Consider the following 15,664-nt stretch of genomic DNA (forward strand, 5'->3'; position numbering starts at 1 on the left):
GTGATCCCTATCCCTGTCCTCTCCTCCCTCCCTGTGATCCCTATCCCTGTCCTCCCCCCCTGTGATCCCTATCCCTGTCCTCCCCCTGTGATCCCTCTCCTCCCCCCCTGTGATCCCTATCCCCCCCCTGTGATCCCTATCCCTCTCCTCCCCCCTGTGATCCCTATCCCCCCCTGTGATCCCTATCCCTCTCCTCCCCCCCTGTGATCCCTATCCCCCCCCCCTGTGATCCCTCTCCTCCCCTCCTGTGATCCCTATCCCTCTCCTTCCCCCTGTGATCCCTATCCCTGTCCCCCCCTGTGATCCCTATCCCTCTCCTCCCCCCTGTGATCCCTATCCCTCTCCTTCCCCCTGTGATCCCTATCCCTCTCCTTCCCCCTGTGATCCCTATCCCTCTCCTCCCCCCCTGTGATCCCTATCCCCCCCTATGATCCCTATCCCTCTCCTCCCCCCCTGTGATCCCTATCCCTCTCCTTCCCCCTGTGATCCCTACCCCCCCCTGTGATCCCTATCCCTCTCCTCCCCCCTGTGATCCCTATCCCTCTCCTTCCCCCTGTGATCCCTATCCCTCTCCCCCCCCCTGTGATCCCTATCCCTCTCCTTCCCCCTGTGATCCCTACCCCCCCCCCTGTGATCCCTATCCCTCTCCTCCCCCCCTGTGATCCCTATCCCTCTCCCCCCCCTGTGATCCCTATCCCTCTCCTCCCCCCTGTGATCCCTATCCCTGTCCTCTCCTCCCTCCCTGTGATCCCTATCCTCTCCTCCCTCCCTGTGATCCCTATCCCTGTCCTCCCCCCCTGTGATCCCTATCCCTCTCCTTCCCCCTGTGATCCCTATCCCAGTCCTCCCCCCCTGTGATCCCTATCCCTGTCCTCTCCTCCCTCCCTGTGATCCCTATCCCTGTCCTCTCCTCCCTCCCTGTGATCCCTATCCCTGTCCTCCCCCCCTGTGATCCCTATCCCTGTCCTCCCCCTGTGATCCCTCTCCTCCCCCCCTGTGATCCCTACCCCCCCCCCTGTGATCCCTATCCCTCTCCTCCCCCCTGTGATCCCTATCCCCCCCTGTGATCCCTATCCCCCCCCCTGTGATCCCTCTCCTCCCCTCCTGTGATCCCTATCCCTCTCCTTCCCCCTGTGATCCCTATCCCTCTCCTTCCCCCTGTGATCCCTATCCCTGTCCCCCCCCCTGTGATCCCTATCCCAGTCCTCCCCCCCCTGTGATCCCTATCCCTGTCCTCTCCTCCCTCCCTGTGATCCCTATCCCAGTCCTCCCCCCCCTGTGATCCCTATCCCTGTCCTCTCCTCCCCCCTGTGATCCCTATCCCCCCCTGTGATCCCTATCCCCCCCCCTGTGATCCCTCTCCTCCCCCCCTGTGATCCCTATCCCTCTCCTTCCCCCTGTGATCCCTATCCCTCTCCTTCCCCCTGTGATCCCTATCCCTCTCCTTCCCCCTGTGATCCCTATCCCTCTCCTCCCCCCCTGTGATCCCTATCCCCCCCCTATGATCCCTATCCCTCTCCTCCCCCCCTGTGATCCCTATCCCTCTCCTTCCCCCTGTGATCCCTCCCCCCCCCTGTGATCCCTATCCCTCTCCTCCCCCCCTGTGATCCCTATCCCTCTCCTTCCCCCTGTGATCCCTACCCCCCCCTGTGATCCCTATCCCTCTCCTCCCCCCCTGTGATCCCTATCCCTCTCCCCCCCCCCTGTGATCCCTATCCCTCTCCTCCCCCCCTGTGATCCCTATCCCTCTCCTTCCCCCTGTGATCCCTATCCCTCTCCCCCCCCTGTGATCCCTATCCCTGCCCCCCCCCTGTGATCCCTATCCCTGCCCCCCCCCCCTGTGATCCCTCTCCCCCCCCCTGTGATCCCTATCCCTCTCCTCCCCCCCTGTGATCCCTATCCCTCTCCCCCCCCCTGTGATCCCTATCCCTGCCCCCCCCTGTGATCCCTATCCCTGCCCCCCCCCCCCTGTGATCCCTCTCCTCCCCCCCTGTGATCCCTATCCTCTCCTCCCCCCCTGTGATCCCTATCCCTGTCCTCTCCTCCCCCCTGTGATCCCTATCCTCTCCTCCCCCCCCTGTGATCCCTATCCTTGTCCTCTCCTCCCCCCTGTGATCCCTATCCCTGCCCCCCCCTGTGATCCCTATCCCTGCTCCCCCCCCCTGTGATCCCTATCCCTCTCCCCCCCCTGTGATCCCTATCCCTGTCCCCCCCCCTGTGATCCCTATCCCTGCCCCCCCCCCTGTGATCCCTCTCCTCCCCCCCCCCCCCCGGCGGGTGATGACAGTTCCCGGTAGGAAGGAGGAGCAGTGGGCGGGGAGTAGGCGGGGCGGAGGATGGCTGTGTGTCCGGTGTGTTCCCGGTGATGGAGCGGCCCGGATGGCGGGGAAGGCAGGCAGCGGTGGCGGGGGGATCGGTGGGGGGATGGGGGAGCTGTCCCTGGATCGGGTGCTGAAGTCGTACGATCAGCCAATCAATGAAGAGCAGGCGTGGGCCGTGTGCTACCAGTGTGCCCGGGGACTGTGCCAGGGAGCGGGGGCACCGACCGCCGCCCGAATCCGGGACCCCGCATCGCTACTACTGAACCGGGATGGGACCGTCACCCTGGCGGCTCCGGGTGAGTCTTCTAGTCCTTGTCCGCAGAGCTTACACTCTATTCCTTGTCCGCAGAGCTTACACTCTATTCCTTGTCTGCAGAGCTTACACTCTAATCCTTGTCCGCAGAGCTTACACTCTATTCCTGGGCCGCAGAGCTTACAATCTATTCCTTGTCTGCAGAGCTTACACTCTATTCCTTGTCCGCAGAGCTTACACTCTATTCCTGGGCTGCAGAGCTTACAATCTATTCCTTGTCTGCAGAGCTTACACTCTATTCCTTGTCCGCAGAGCTTACAATCTAATCCTTGTCCGCAGAGCTTACACTCTAATCCTTGTCCGCAGAGCTTACACTCTATTCCTTGTCCGCAGAGCTTACAATCTATTCCTGGGCTACAGAGCTTACACTCTATTCCTTGTCCGCAGAGCTTACAATCTAATCCTTGTCCGCAGAGCTTACACTCTAATCCTTGTCCGCAGAGCTTACACTCTATTCCTTGTCCGCAGAGCTTACAATCTATTCCTGGGCTACAGAGCTTACACTCTATTCCTTGTCCGCAGAGCTTACAATCTATTCCTTGTCCGCAGAGCTTACACTCTAATCCTTGTCCGCAGAGCTTACACTCTATTCCTGGGCTACAGAGCTTACACTCTATTCCTTGTCCGCAGAGCTTACAATCTATTCCTTGTCCGCAGAGCTTACACTCTAATCCTTGTCCGCAGAGCTTACAATCTATTCCTTGTCCGCAGAGCTTACACTCTAATCCTTGTCCGCAGAGCTTACACTCTATTCCTGGGCTACAGAGCTTACACTCTATTCCTTGTCCGCAGAGCTTACAATCTATTCCTTGTCCGCAGAGCTTACACTCTAATCCTTGTCCGCAGAGCTTACAATCTATTCCTTGTCCGCAGAGCTTACAATCTATTCCTTGTCCGCAGAGCTTACAATCTATTCCTATAGACGGGTCCTGGGCTACAGAGCTTACACTCTAATCCTTGTCTACAGAGCTTACACTCTATTCCTTGTCCGCAGAGCTTACACTCTATTCCTGGGCCGCAGAGCTTACAATCTATTCCTGGGCCGCAGAGCTTACAATCTATTCCTGGGCTGCAGAGCTTACAATCTATTCCTTGTCTGCAGAGCTTACACTCTAATCCTTGTCCGCAGAGCTTACAATCTAATCCTTGTCCGCAGAGCTTACACTCTATTCCTTGTCCGCAGAGCTTACACTCTATTCCTATAGACGGGTCCTGGGCTACAGAGCTTACACTCTATTCCTTGTCCGCAGAGCTTACACTCTATTCCTTGTCCGCAGAGCTTACACTCTATTCCTTGTCCGCAGAGCTTACACTCTATTCCTGGGCCGCAGAGCTTACACTCTATTCCTATAGACGGGTCCTGGGCTACAGAGCTTACACTCTATTCCTTGTCCGCAGAGCTTACACTCTATTCCTGGGCCGCAGAGCTTACACTCTATTCCTTGTCCGCAGAGCTTACAATCTATTCCTGGGCCGCAGAGCTTACACTCTATTCCTGGGCCGCAGAGCTTACAATCTAATCCTTGTCCGCAGAGCTTACACTCTAATCCTTGTCTACAGAGCTTACACTCTATTCCTGGGCTACAGAGCTTACACTCTATTCCTTGTCCGCAGAGCTTACAATCTATTCCTGGGCCGCAGAGCTTACACTCTATTCCTGGGCCGCAGAGCTTACAATCTAATCCTTGTCCGCAGAGCTTACAATCTATTCCTTGTCCGCAGAGCTTACACTCTATTCCTTGTCCGCAGAGCTTACAATCTATTCCTTGTCCACAGAGCTTACAATCTATTCCTTGTCCACAGAGCTTACAATCTATTCCTTGTCCACAGAGCTTACAATCTATTCCTTGTCTACAGAGCTTACAATCTATTCCTGGGCCGCAGAGCTTACACTCTATTCCTTGTCCGCAGAGCTTACAATCTATTCCTGGGCTACAGAGCTTACAATCTATTCCTTGTCTGCAGAGCTTACACTCTATTCCTTGTCCGCAGAGCTTACACTCTATTCCTGGGCCGCAGAGCTTACACTCTATTCCTGGGCTACAGAGCTTACAATCTATTCCTGGGCTACAGAGCTTACACTCTATTCCTGGGCCGCAGAGCTTACACTCTAATCCTTGTCTACAGAGCTTACACTCTATTCCTTGTCCACAGAGCTTACACTCTAATCCTTGTCCGCAGAGCTTACAATCTATTTCTTGTCCGCAGAGCTTACAATCTATTCCTTGTCCGCAGAGCTTACACTCTATTCCTTGTCTGCAGAGCTTACACTCTATTCCTTGTCCGCAGAGCTTACACTATTCCTGGGCTGCAGAGCTTACACTCTATTCCTGGGCTACAGAGCTTACACTCTATTCCTTGGCTACAGAGCTTACAATCTAATCCTTGTCCACAGAGCTTACAATCTATTCCTTGTCCGCAGAGCTTACAATCTAATCCTTGTCCGCAGAGCTTACACTCTATTCCTTGTCTGCAGAGCTTACAATCTATTCCTGGGCTGCAGAGCTTACAATCTACTCCTTGTCCGCAGAGCTTACAATCTATTCCTGGGCTACAGAGCTTACACTCTATTCCTGGGCCACAGAGCTTACAATCTATTCCTGGGCTACAGAGCTTACACTCTAATCCTTGTCTGCAGAGCTTACAATCTATTCCTTGTCTGCAGAGCTTACAATCTATTCCTTGTCTACAGAGCTTACACTCTATTCCTTGGCTACAGAGCTTACACTCTAATCCTTGTCTGCAGAGCTTACAATCTATTCCTTGTCTGCAGAGCTTACAATCTATTCCTTGTCTACAGAGCTTACACTCTATTCCTTGGCTACAGAGCTTACAATCTAATCCTTGTCCACAGAGCTTACAATCTATTCCTTGTCCGCAGAGCTTACACTCTAATCCTTGTCCGCAGAGCTTACAATCTATTCCTGGGCTACAGAGCTTACAATCTATTCCTGGGCTACAGAGCTTACAATCTATTCCTTGGCTGCAGAGCTTACAATCTATTCCTGGGCTACAGAGCTTACAATCTATTCCTTGGCTGCAGAGCTTACAATCTATTCCTTGGCTGCAGAGCTTACAATCTATTCCTTGGCTACAGAGCTTACAATCTATTCCTGGGCTACAGAGCTTACAATCTATTCCTTGGCTGCAGAGCTTACAATCTATTGCTTGGCTGCAGAGCTTACACTCTATTCCTTGGCTACAGAGCTTACAATCTATTGCTTGGCTGCAGAGCTTACACTCTATTCCTTGGCTACAGAGCTTACAATCTATTGCTTGGCTGCAGAGCTTACACTCTATTCCTTGGCTACAGAGCTTACAATCTATTCCTTGGCTACAGAGCTTACAATCTATTCCTTGGCTGCAGAGCTTACACTCTATTCCTTGGCTACAGAGCTTACAATCTATTCCTTGGCTACAGAGCTTACAATCTATTCCTTGGCTGCAGAGCTTACAATCTATTCCTTGTCCGCAGAGCTTACACTCTAATCCTTGTCCGCAGAGCTTACAATCTATTCCTTGGCTGCAGAGCTTACAATCTATTCCTTGGCTGCAGAGCTTACAATCTATTCCTTGTCCGCAGAGCTTACAATCTATTCCTTGTCTACAGAGCTTACAATCTATTCCTGGGCTACAGAGCTTACACTCTATTCCTTGTCCGCAGAGCTTACACTCTATTCCTTGTCCGCAGAGCTTACAATCTATTCCTGGGCTACAGAGCTTACAATCTATTCCTTGTCTACAGAGCTTACAATCTATTCCTTGTCTACAGAGCTTACACTCTATTCCTGGGCTACAGAGCTTACACTCTATTCCTTGGCTACAGAGCTTACAATCTATTCCTTGGCTGCAGAGCTTACAATCTATTCCTTGTCTACAGAGCTTACAATCTATTCTTTGTCCGCAGAGCTTACAATGTATTCCTTGTCTGCAGAGCTTACACTCTATTCCTTGTCCGCAGAGCTTACAATCTATTCCTGGGCTACAGAGCTTACAATCTATTCCTGGGCTACAGAGCTTACAATCTATTCCTGGGCTACAGAGCTTACAATCTATTCCTGGGCTACAGAGCTTACAATCTATTCCTGGGCTACAGAGCTTACAATCTATTCCTGGGCTACAGAGCTTACACTCTATTCCAGAGCTTACAATCTATTCCTGGGCTACAGAGCTTACACTCTATTCCTTGTCCGCAGAGCTTACAATCTATTCCTTGGCTACAGAGCTTACAATCTATTCCTTGTCCGCAGAGCTTACAATCTATTCCTATAGATGGGATGCTGGGTGAGTGCAGAGCCTTGGTTGCAGAGCTTACAATCGTTTCTAGAGAGATCTATAGACGTGTCATAGCGGAGACCCTGGAATTGTGACCCCCTGGGTCACCCCCACCCCACCCCCCCGGGGTCACCCCACCCCAGGGTCACCCCGTTTTGGTTTTAGTAAATATGGAGATATATCTGCCAGGAGAAGAGACAATAAACTGGGTGCATTTTTGGGCCTTTTTCAGGGGCTCCCATTGGTCTATAGGGACTGAAAATGCCCAATCCTGCCCCAGAGGGGCCCGTCATCTTTTTCAGGCCCCGAGTGTCACCACACGGGGGGGGGGGGGGAGGGCACCACACTGGGGGGGGGGGGGGGCACCACCCGGGGGGGGGGGAGGGCACCACACTGGGGGGGGGGGCACAATGGGAATTCAGACTTTGAGCATTTCTAGAAAATCAATCACTTAAAATTCACATCTAAGCAAAATGTAAGCAGAGCTTTTCCATTCCTAGAGATTTCAGGACCCCTCCCCCCCCTGCACCCGGACCGTCCGGGTTCTGTGTCCGGTTCCCTGCGTCTGGGAGGATCAAATACAGTGCCTGGCAAAGCCTATGACAGGCTGCGGCTGGACGGGGTGGAATGCTCAGGCTTCATCCCCGAGTTCACATTCCTGACAGCGTCCAGCCCGTCCAACTGCAGCCTGTCATAATCTTTACCAGGCTGTACCCTCCCAGACCAACTGGCCTCAGTGGGAGGAATAGTGCCCCATCATTGGTGTCAGTGGGAGGAATAGTGTCCCATCATTGGTGTCAGTGGGAGGAATAGTGTCCCATCATTGGTGTCAGTGGGAGGAATAGTGTCCCATCATTGGTGTCAGTGGGAGGAATAGTGTCCCATCATTGGTGTCAGTGGGAGGAATAGTGTCCCATCATTGGTGTCAGTGGGAGGAATAGTGCCCCATCATTGGTGTCAGTGGGAGGAATAGTGTCCCATCATTGGTATCAGTGGGAGGAATAGTGTCCCATCATTGGTGTCAGTGGGAGGAATAGTGTCCCATCATTGGTGTCAGTGGGGGGAATAGTGTCCCATCATTGGTGTCAGTGGGAGGAATAGTGTCCCATCATTGGTGTCAGTGGAGGGAATAGTGTCCCATCATTGGTATCAGTGGGAGGAATAGTGCCCCATCATTGGTGTCAGTGGGAGGAATAGTGTCCCATCATTGGTGTCGGTGGGAGGAATAGTGTCCCATCATTGGTGTCAGTGGAGGGAATAGTGTCCCATCATTGGTGTCAGTGGGAGGAATAGTGTCCCATCATTGGTGTCAGTGGGAGGAATAGTGTCCCATCATTGGTATCAGTGGGAGGAAAAGTGTCCCATCATTGGTGTCAGTGGGAGGAATAGTGCCCCATCATTGGTGTCAGTGGGGGGAATAGTGTCCCATCATTGGTGTCAGTGGGAGGAATAGTGCCCCATCATTGGTGTCAGTGGGGGGAATAGTGTCCCATCATTGGTGTCAGTGGGAGGAATAGTGCCCCATCATTGGTGTCAGTGGGAGGAATAGTGTCCCATCATTGGTGTCAGTGGGGGGAATAGTGCCCCATCATTGGTGTCAGTGGGGGGAATGGTGTCCCATCATTGGTGTCAGTGTGGGGAATAGTGTCCCATCATTGGTGTCAGTGGGAGGAATAGTGTCCCATCATTGGTGTCAGTGGGAGGAATAGTGCCCCATCATTGGTGTCAGTGGGAGGAATAGTGCCCCATCATTGGTGTCAGTGGGAGGAATAGTGCCCCATCATTGGTGTCAGTGGGGGGAATGGTGTCCCATCATTGGTGTCAGTGGGGGGAATAGTGCCCCATCATTGGTGTCAGTGGGAGGAATAGTGTCCCATCATTGGTGTCAGTGGGAGGAATAGTGTCCCATCATTGGTGTCAGTGGGAGGAATAGTGCCCCATCATTGGTGTCAGTGGGGGGAATGGTGTCCCATCATTGGTGTCAGTGGGGGGAATAGTGTCCCATCATTGGTGTCAGTGGGAGGAATAGTGCCCCATCATTGGTGTCAGTGGGAGGAATAGTGTCCCATCATTGGTGTCAGTGGGAGGAATAGTGCCCCATCATTGGTGTCAGTGGGAGGAATAGTGTCCCATCATTGGTGTCAGTGGCAGGAATAGTGTCCCATCATTGGTGTCAGTGGGGGGAATAGTGTCCCATCATTGGTATCAGTGGGAGGAATAGTGTCCCATCATTGGTGTCAGTGGGGGGAGTAGTGTCCCATCATTGGTGTCAGTGGGGGGAATAGTGTCCCATCTTTGGTGTCAGTGGGAGGAATAGTGTCCCATCATTGGTGTCAGTGGGAGAATAGTGTCCCATCATTGGTGTCAGTGGGAGGAATAGTGTCCCATCATTGGTGTCAGTGGGAGGAATAGTGTCCCATCATTGGTGTCAGTGGGAGGAATAGTGTCCCATCATTGGTGTCAGTGGGAGAATAGTGTCCCATCATTGGTGTCAGTGGGAGGAATAGTGCCCCATCATTGGTGTCAGTGGGAGGAATAGTGTCCCATCATTGGTGTCAGTGGCAGGAATAGTGTCCCATCATTGGTGTCAGTGGGAGGAATAGTGTCCCATCATTGGTGTCAGTGGGAGGAATAGTGTCCCATCATTGGTGTCAGTGGGAAGAATAGTGTCCCATCATTGGTGTCAGTGGGGGGAGTAGTGTCCCATCATTGGTGTCAGTGGGGGGAATAGTGTCCCATCATTGGTGTCAGTGGGAGGAATAGTGTCCCATCATTGGTGTCAGTGGGGGGAATAGTGTCCCATCATTGGTGTCAGTGGGGGGAATAGTGTCCCATCATTGGTGTCAGTGGGAGGAATAGTGTCCCATCATTGGTGTCAGTGGGGGGAGTAGTGTCCCATCATTGGTGTCAGTGGGGGGAATAGTGTCCCATCATTGGTGTCAGTGGGAGGAATAGTGTCCCATCATTGGTGTCAGTGGGAGGAATAGTGTCCCATCATTGGTGTCAGTGGGAGGAATAGTGTCCCATCATTGGTGTCAGTGGGAGGAATAGTGCCTCCTATCAGAGGGAAGAATAGTACCACAAGGGCCACATTGGAGGGAATCGAAGGGCCACAGTCTGGAGAGCGCACATTGGCTGTGTGGATGGGGACGATTAGAACGAATGGAAAACAAGCTGCAAATGGTGAAATGTGATTGGACGGCTCAGGCATGAAGGCGGGACTGGTTAGAAAGTCAGACTTCTCAATCCACATTCATATTCTGAATCTGTGAAGTGATGGTGTCTTTGGATCTACATAACAGCCAAGCAAATAGCATTTTTAAAAGATTTGAATGGCAGCCCTGTTTGTATTCCCTTCTTCTTCAGAACCGGCCTCTGATTGGTCCCCGGCCTTCCCATTATTCTGCATCCGGTGGGCGGATTTCAGTTGCTTTTCCTTTTCACTTTTTATGTTCCTCTGATTGTTACTTTGTTGCATTATTTGGATTGTTGCTTTTTTTTCCTTTGTAATTGTCTTTCTGGAATGACGGTTTGCGAAGTGGTTGATATTTTTCCTTTTTTGCACAAATTTTACTTTTCTTGACTGTAATCGTATTTTTTGGTTCCTATTGATAAATGGCTTATGAAATATTTGTTGTGATTAGGAGGATTTTTTCTCTGATTGGGGTGTAAAGTCCGCCGTGAGTCCTGCTGCAGCGCCGCAGCACCGCATTGTGTGACGGCTGCAGCGCCGCAGCACCGCATTGTGTGACAGCTGCAGCGCCGCAGCACCGCATTGTGTGACAGCCGCAGCGCCGCAGCACCGCATTGTGTGACACCCGCAGCGCCGCAGCACTGCATTGTGTGACAGCCGCAGCGCCGCAGCACCGCATTGTGTGACGCAATTCTCTTCCTGGAAGTGATTATAAAATATTAGAAACTCTGGGCCGGATTCACAAAGAGTTACGTCGGCGTATCAGTAGATGCGCCGGCGTAACTCGGAATCTGCATTTTTTCCGCTGGCCGCTAGGTGGCGCTTCCATTGATTTCGGCGTAGAATATGTAAATGCCTAGATACGCCGATTCACGAACGTACGCTTGCCCGTCGCAGTAAAGATATGCCGTTTTCGTAAGAGGTACGCCGGCGTAAAGATAAAGCTGCCCCCTAGGTGGCGTAGCCAATGTTAAGTATGGAGGTCGTTCCCGCGTCGAAATTTGAAAATTTTACGTCGTTTGCGTAAGTCGTCCGTGAATGGGGCTGGACGTAATTTACGTTCACGTCGAAACCAATACGTCCTTGCGGCGTACTTTGGAGCAATGCACACTGGGATATGTACACGGACGGCGCATGCGCCGTTCGTAAAAAATGTCAATCACGTCGGGTCACCAATCATTTACATAAAACAAGCCCCCCTCATCCTCATTTGAATTAGGAGCGCTTACGCCGGCCTCATTTACGCTACGCCGCCGTAAGTTAGGAGGCAAGTGCTTTGTAAATACAGCACTTGCCTCTCTGACTTAAGGCGGCGTAGCGTGAATACGATACGCTACGCCGCCGTGAAAATGCGCCGATCTACGTGAATCCAGCCCTCTGCATCTCCCGGGAGTTCCGGATGTGCCGTCCCACCTCTGCCATTATATGTGTGTAGGGACATAAAGGATATAGGGGGTGTAGGGGTATAGAGATTTAGGGGGTATAGTGGGTGTAGTGGGTGTAGGGGTATAGTGGGTGTAGGGGTATAGTGGGTGTAGGGGTATAGTGGGTATAGGGGTATAGTGGGTGTAGGGGGTATAGTGGGTGTAGGGGTATAGTGGGTGTAGTGGGTGTAGGGGTATAGTGGATGTAGGGGTATAGTGGGTGTAGGGGTGTAGTGGGTATAGTGGGTGTAGGGGGTATAGTGGGTGTAGTGGGTGTAGGGGTATAGTGGATGTAGGGGTATAGTGGGTGTAGGGGTATAGTGGGTGTTGGGGTATAGTGGGTGTAGGGGGTATAGTGGGTGTAGGGGTATAGTGGGTGTAGGGGTATAGTGGGTGTAGGGGTATAGTGGGTGTAGTGGGTATAGTGGGTGTAGGGGTGTAGTGGGTATAGTGGGTGTAGTGGGTGTAGGGGTATAGTGGGTGTAGGGGTAGGGGTATAGTGGGTGTAGTGGGTGTAGGGGTATAGTGGGTGTAGGGGTATAGTGGGTGTAGTGGGTATAGTGGGTGTAGGGGTATAGTGGGTATAGTGGGTGTAGTGGGTGTAGGGGTATAGTGGGTGTAGGGGGTATAGTGGGTGTAGGGGTATAGTGGGTGTAGGGGTATAGTGGGTGTAGTATAGTGGGTGTAGGGGTATAGGAATTTAGGGGTATAGGGGGTATAGTGGGTGTAGGGGTATAGTGGGTGTAGGGGGTATAGTGGGTATAGAGATTTAGGGGTGTAGGGGTATAGTGGGTGTAGGGGTATAGTGGGTATAGAGATTTAGGGGTGTAGGGGTATAGGGGGTATAGTGGGTGTAGAGGTATAGGGGATGTAGGGGTATAGGGGGTGTAGGGGTATAGTGGGTGTAGTGGGTATAGTGGGTGTAGTGGGTGTAGGGGTGTAGGGGGTATAGTGGGTGTAGGGGTATAGTGGGTGTAGGGGTATAGTGGGTGTAGGGGGTATAGTGGGTTTAGGGGTATAGGGGGTGTAGGGGTATAGTGGGTGTAGTGGGTATAGTGGGTGTAGGGGTATAGTGGGTGTAGGGGTATAGTGGGTGTAGGGGTATACAGGGAATATGGGGTATAGGGGGTGAAGTGGGTATAGTGGGTGTAGGGGTATAGGGGGTGTAGGGGGTATAGTGGGTGTAGGGGGTATAGGGGGTGTAGGGGTATAGGGGGTGTAGGGGTATAGTGGGTGTAGTGGGTATAGTGGGTGTAGTGGGTGTAGGGGGTATAGTGGGTGTAGGGGGTATAGTGGGTGTAGTGGGTGTAGGGGTGTAGGGGGTATAGTGGGTATAGGGGTATAGTGGGTGTAGGGGGTATAGTGGGTGTAGGGGGTATAGGGGGTGTAGGGGTATAGGGGGTGTAGGGGTATAGTGGGTGTAGGGGTATAGTGGGTGTAGGGGGTATAGGGGGTGTAGGGGTATAGTGGGTGTAGGGGGTGTAGGGGTATAGTGGGTGTAGGAGTATAGTGGGTGTAGGGGGTGTAGGGGTATAGTGGGTGTAGGGGGTATAGGGGGTGTAGGGGTATAGTGGGTGTAGGGGGTATAGGGGGTGTAGGGGTATAGGGGGTGTAGGGGTATAGTGGGTGTAGGGGGGTATAGTGGGTGTAGGGGTATAGTGGGTGTAGGGGGTATAGGGGGTGTAGGGGTATAGTGGGTGTAGGGGGTGTAGGGGTATAGTGGGTGTAGGGGTATAGTGGGTGTAGGGGGTGTAGGGGTATAGTGGGTGTAGGGGGTGTAGGGGTATAGTGGGTGTAGGAGTATAGTGGGTGTAGGGGGTATAGGGGGTGTAGGGGTATAGTGGGTGTAGGGGTATAGTGGGTGTAGGGGTTATAGTGGGTATAGGGGGTATAGGAATTTAGGGGTATAGGGGGTGTGGAAGAAATGGAAGAATGTATCCACAATGAGTTTCTAATGTTTCACATTCTATTTCTACTTTACATTTTTTTTACAAAACTTCTTTAAATGAAAATCATGTATAAAAAAGGTGACATAAAAAGGAATATTGGTGAATTGTTGATTCCTCTTTCTGTAATGTTTTGTTGTTGTCCATCCAGCATGTGAGGTTAATGATCCCTAATGAAAGTAGGGATCCCTCTGTGATGGTCTATATATAATGTCCCTGCGGCAGAGGAAGGGTGAACCCGCCGGGGCTCCTCTATTCATGTCAGTGTACTCTGCCATGTATGTGGGTTCTCCTTCCCGTGCCCCCTGTGCCCGGCTCTGTAGGGATGGGTACCAGGAACCTGATCTGCACCTGCCCAGTGTTTACATCTGCATCATGCGCCATGCGGCAGGCAGAAGGCTGGGTCCTCATCCCCCACCTTTTACTGCAAAGAGCAGCATCAGCACCGTGCATGAGAGGGGTGTGCGTGTCTGTGGTCTGTGTGGTAGGAGGATGGGAGGATGGGAGGATGGGAGGATGGGAGGGGGATGGGAGGGGGATGGGAGGAGGATGGGATTCTGCATGCTGCATTGTGTGCGTCTCTCTCATCAGACGGCTTTAATAATAAATATGGGACATTTCTACTTATTTTATCTTCGCCTACAGTGGCCTTTCCCAACATTTATAGCCTTGAAATCATTTTCAGATCTCGGGGGAACCCCCCACTAAAATCAATTCATTGGTGGTCAGTGTGAAATATGCCCCCCCCCTTACATTGATACCCGCTGGGAAGAATGTCCCCCTTAAAGCTATGTGGTCATCTACAGTGCCTTGAAAAAGTATTCATACCCCATGAAATTCCCCACACTTTGTCATGTTACAACCAAAAACGTAAATGTGTTTTAATGGGATTTTATGTGAGAGACACAAACTAACACTGCCCATCACCCTGAACACACCATCCCCACCGTGAAACATGGTGGTGGCAGCATCGTGTGGTGGGGATGCTTTTCTTCAGCAGGGACAGAGAAGCTGGTCAGAGTTGATGGGAAGATGGATGGAGACAAATACAGGACAATCTTAGAAGAAAAGACTTGAGACCGGGGGGGGGGGGTTCACCTTCCAGCAGGACAACGACCCTAAAGTATGAATGACCAGAGGCTGCAGTCCTGTAAAAGCTCTGCTCAATCTGTCTGTAAGGAATCATTATAACTTTACGTGAAATTCAGATGAAAGTCAGGGTGTATATTTTCTGATTTTAGCACAGCGGCAGTGTTTTCTGGACTTCCTCTGCTAACACTAACCCTCCCTGTTACTCAAACACTAACCGTAATACCATTCCTGCCTGTAATGCTAACACTGATTAGGTCTGATACTATAACACTAATCTTCCCTGTTACTCCAATATTGTCCCTTATATCCCGGCCTGCAATGTGACACGGCTTCTGTTGTGCTATAGTTCAACTTTAACCCCCTGAATCCGACTCTTTTGTGCCCCCTTACCCTGCCTGTTACCCCAACACTAACCCTGCCTGTTACCCCAACCCTAACACTAACCCTGCCTGTTACCCCAACCCTAACACTAACCCTGCCTGTTACCCTAACCCCAACACTAACCCTGCCTGTTACCCTAACCCTAACACTAACCCTGCCTGTTACCCTAACCCCAACACTAACCCTGCCTGTTACCCTAACCCCAACACTAACCCTGCCTGTTACCCCAACACTAACCCTGCCTGTTACCCTAACCCTAACACTAACCCTGCCTGTTACCCTAACCCCAACACTAACCCTGCCTGTTACCCTAACCCTAACACTAACCCTGCCTGTTACCCTAACCCCAACACTAACCCTGCCTGTTACCCTAACCCCAACACTAACCCTGCCTGTTACCCCAACACTAACCCTGCCTGTTACCCCAACACTAACCCTGCCTGTTACCCCAACACTAACCCTGCCTGTTACCCCAACACTAACCCTGCCTGTTACCCCAACACTAACCCTGCCTGTTACCCCAACACTAACCCTGCCTGTTACCCTAACACTAACCCTGCCTGTTACCCCAACACTAACCCTGCCTGTTACCCCAACACTAACCCTGCCTGTTACCCCAACACTAACCCTGCCTGTTACCCCAACACTAACCCTGCCTGTTACCCCAACACTAACCCTGCCTGTTACCCCAACACTAACCCTGCCTGTTACCCCAACAC

General features: G+C 51.9%; 1 protein-coding gene across 1 annotated transcript in view; it reads left to right on the forward strand.

Moving 5' to 3' along the window:
- The first annotated feature begins 2,379 nt into the window (after positions 1–2,379).
- SPIRE2 (spire type actin nucleation factor 2) overlaps positions 2,380–15,664 on the forward strand; it is an 80,745-nt gene continuing 67,460 nt past the window's right edge. The window contains exon 1 of the mRNA XM_040329644.1: positions 2,380–2,617. Within this exon, the coding sequence (XP_040185578.1) occupies positions 2,380–2,617 (238 nt within the window). The remainder of the gene's footprint in view (positions 2,618–15,664) is intronic.

This window comes from Rana temporaria, chromosome 11 (assembly GCF_905171775.1).
Source record: "Rana temporaria chromosome 11, aRanTem1.1, whole genome shotgun sequence".
NCBI classification, from domain to species: Eukaryota; Metazoa; Chordata; class Amphibia; order Anura; family Ranidae; genus Rana; species Rana temporaria.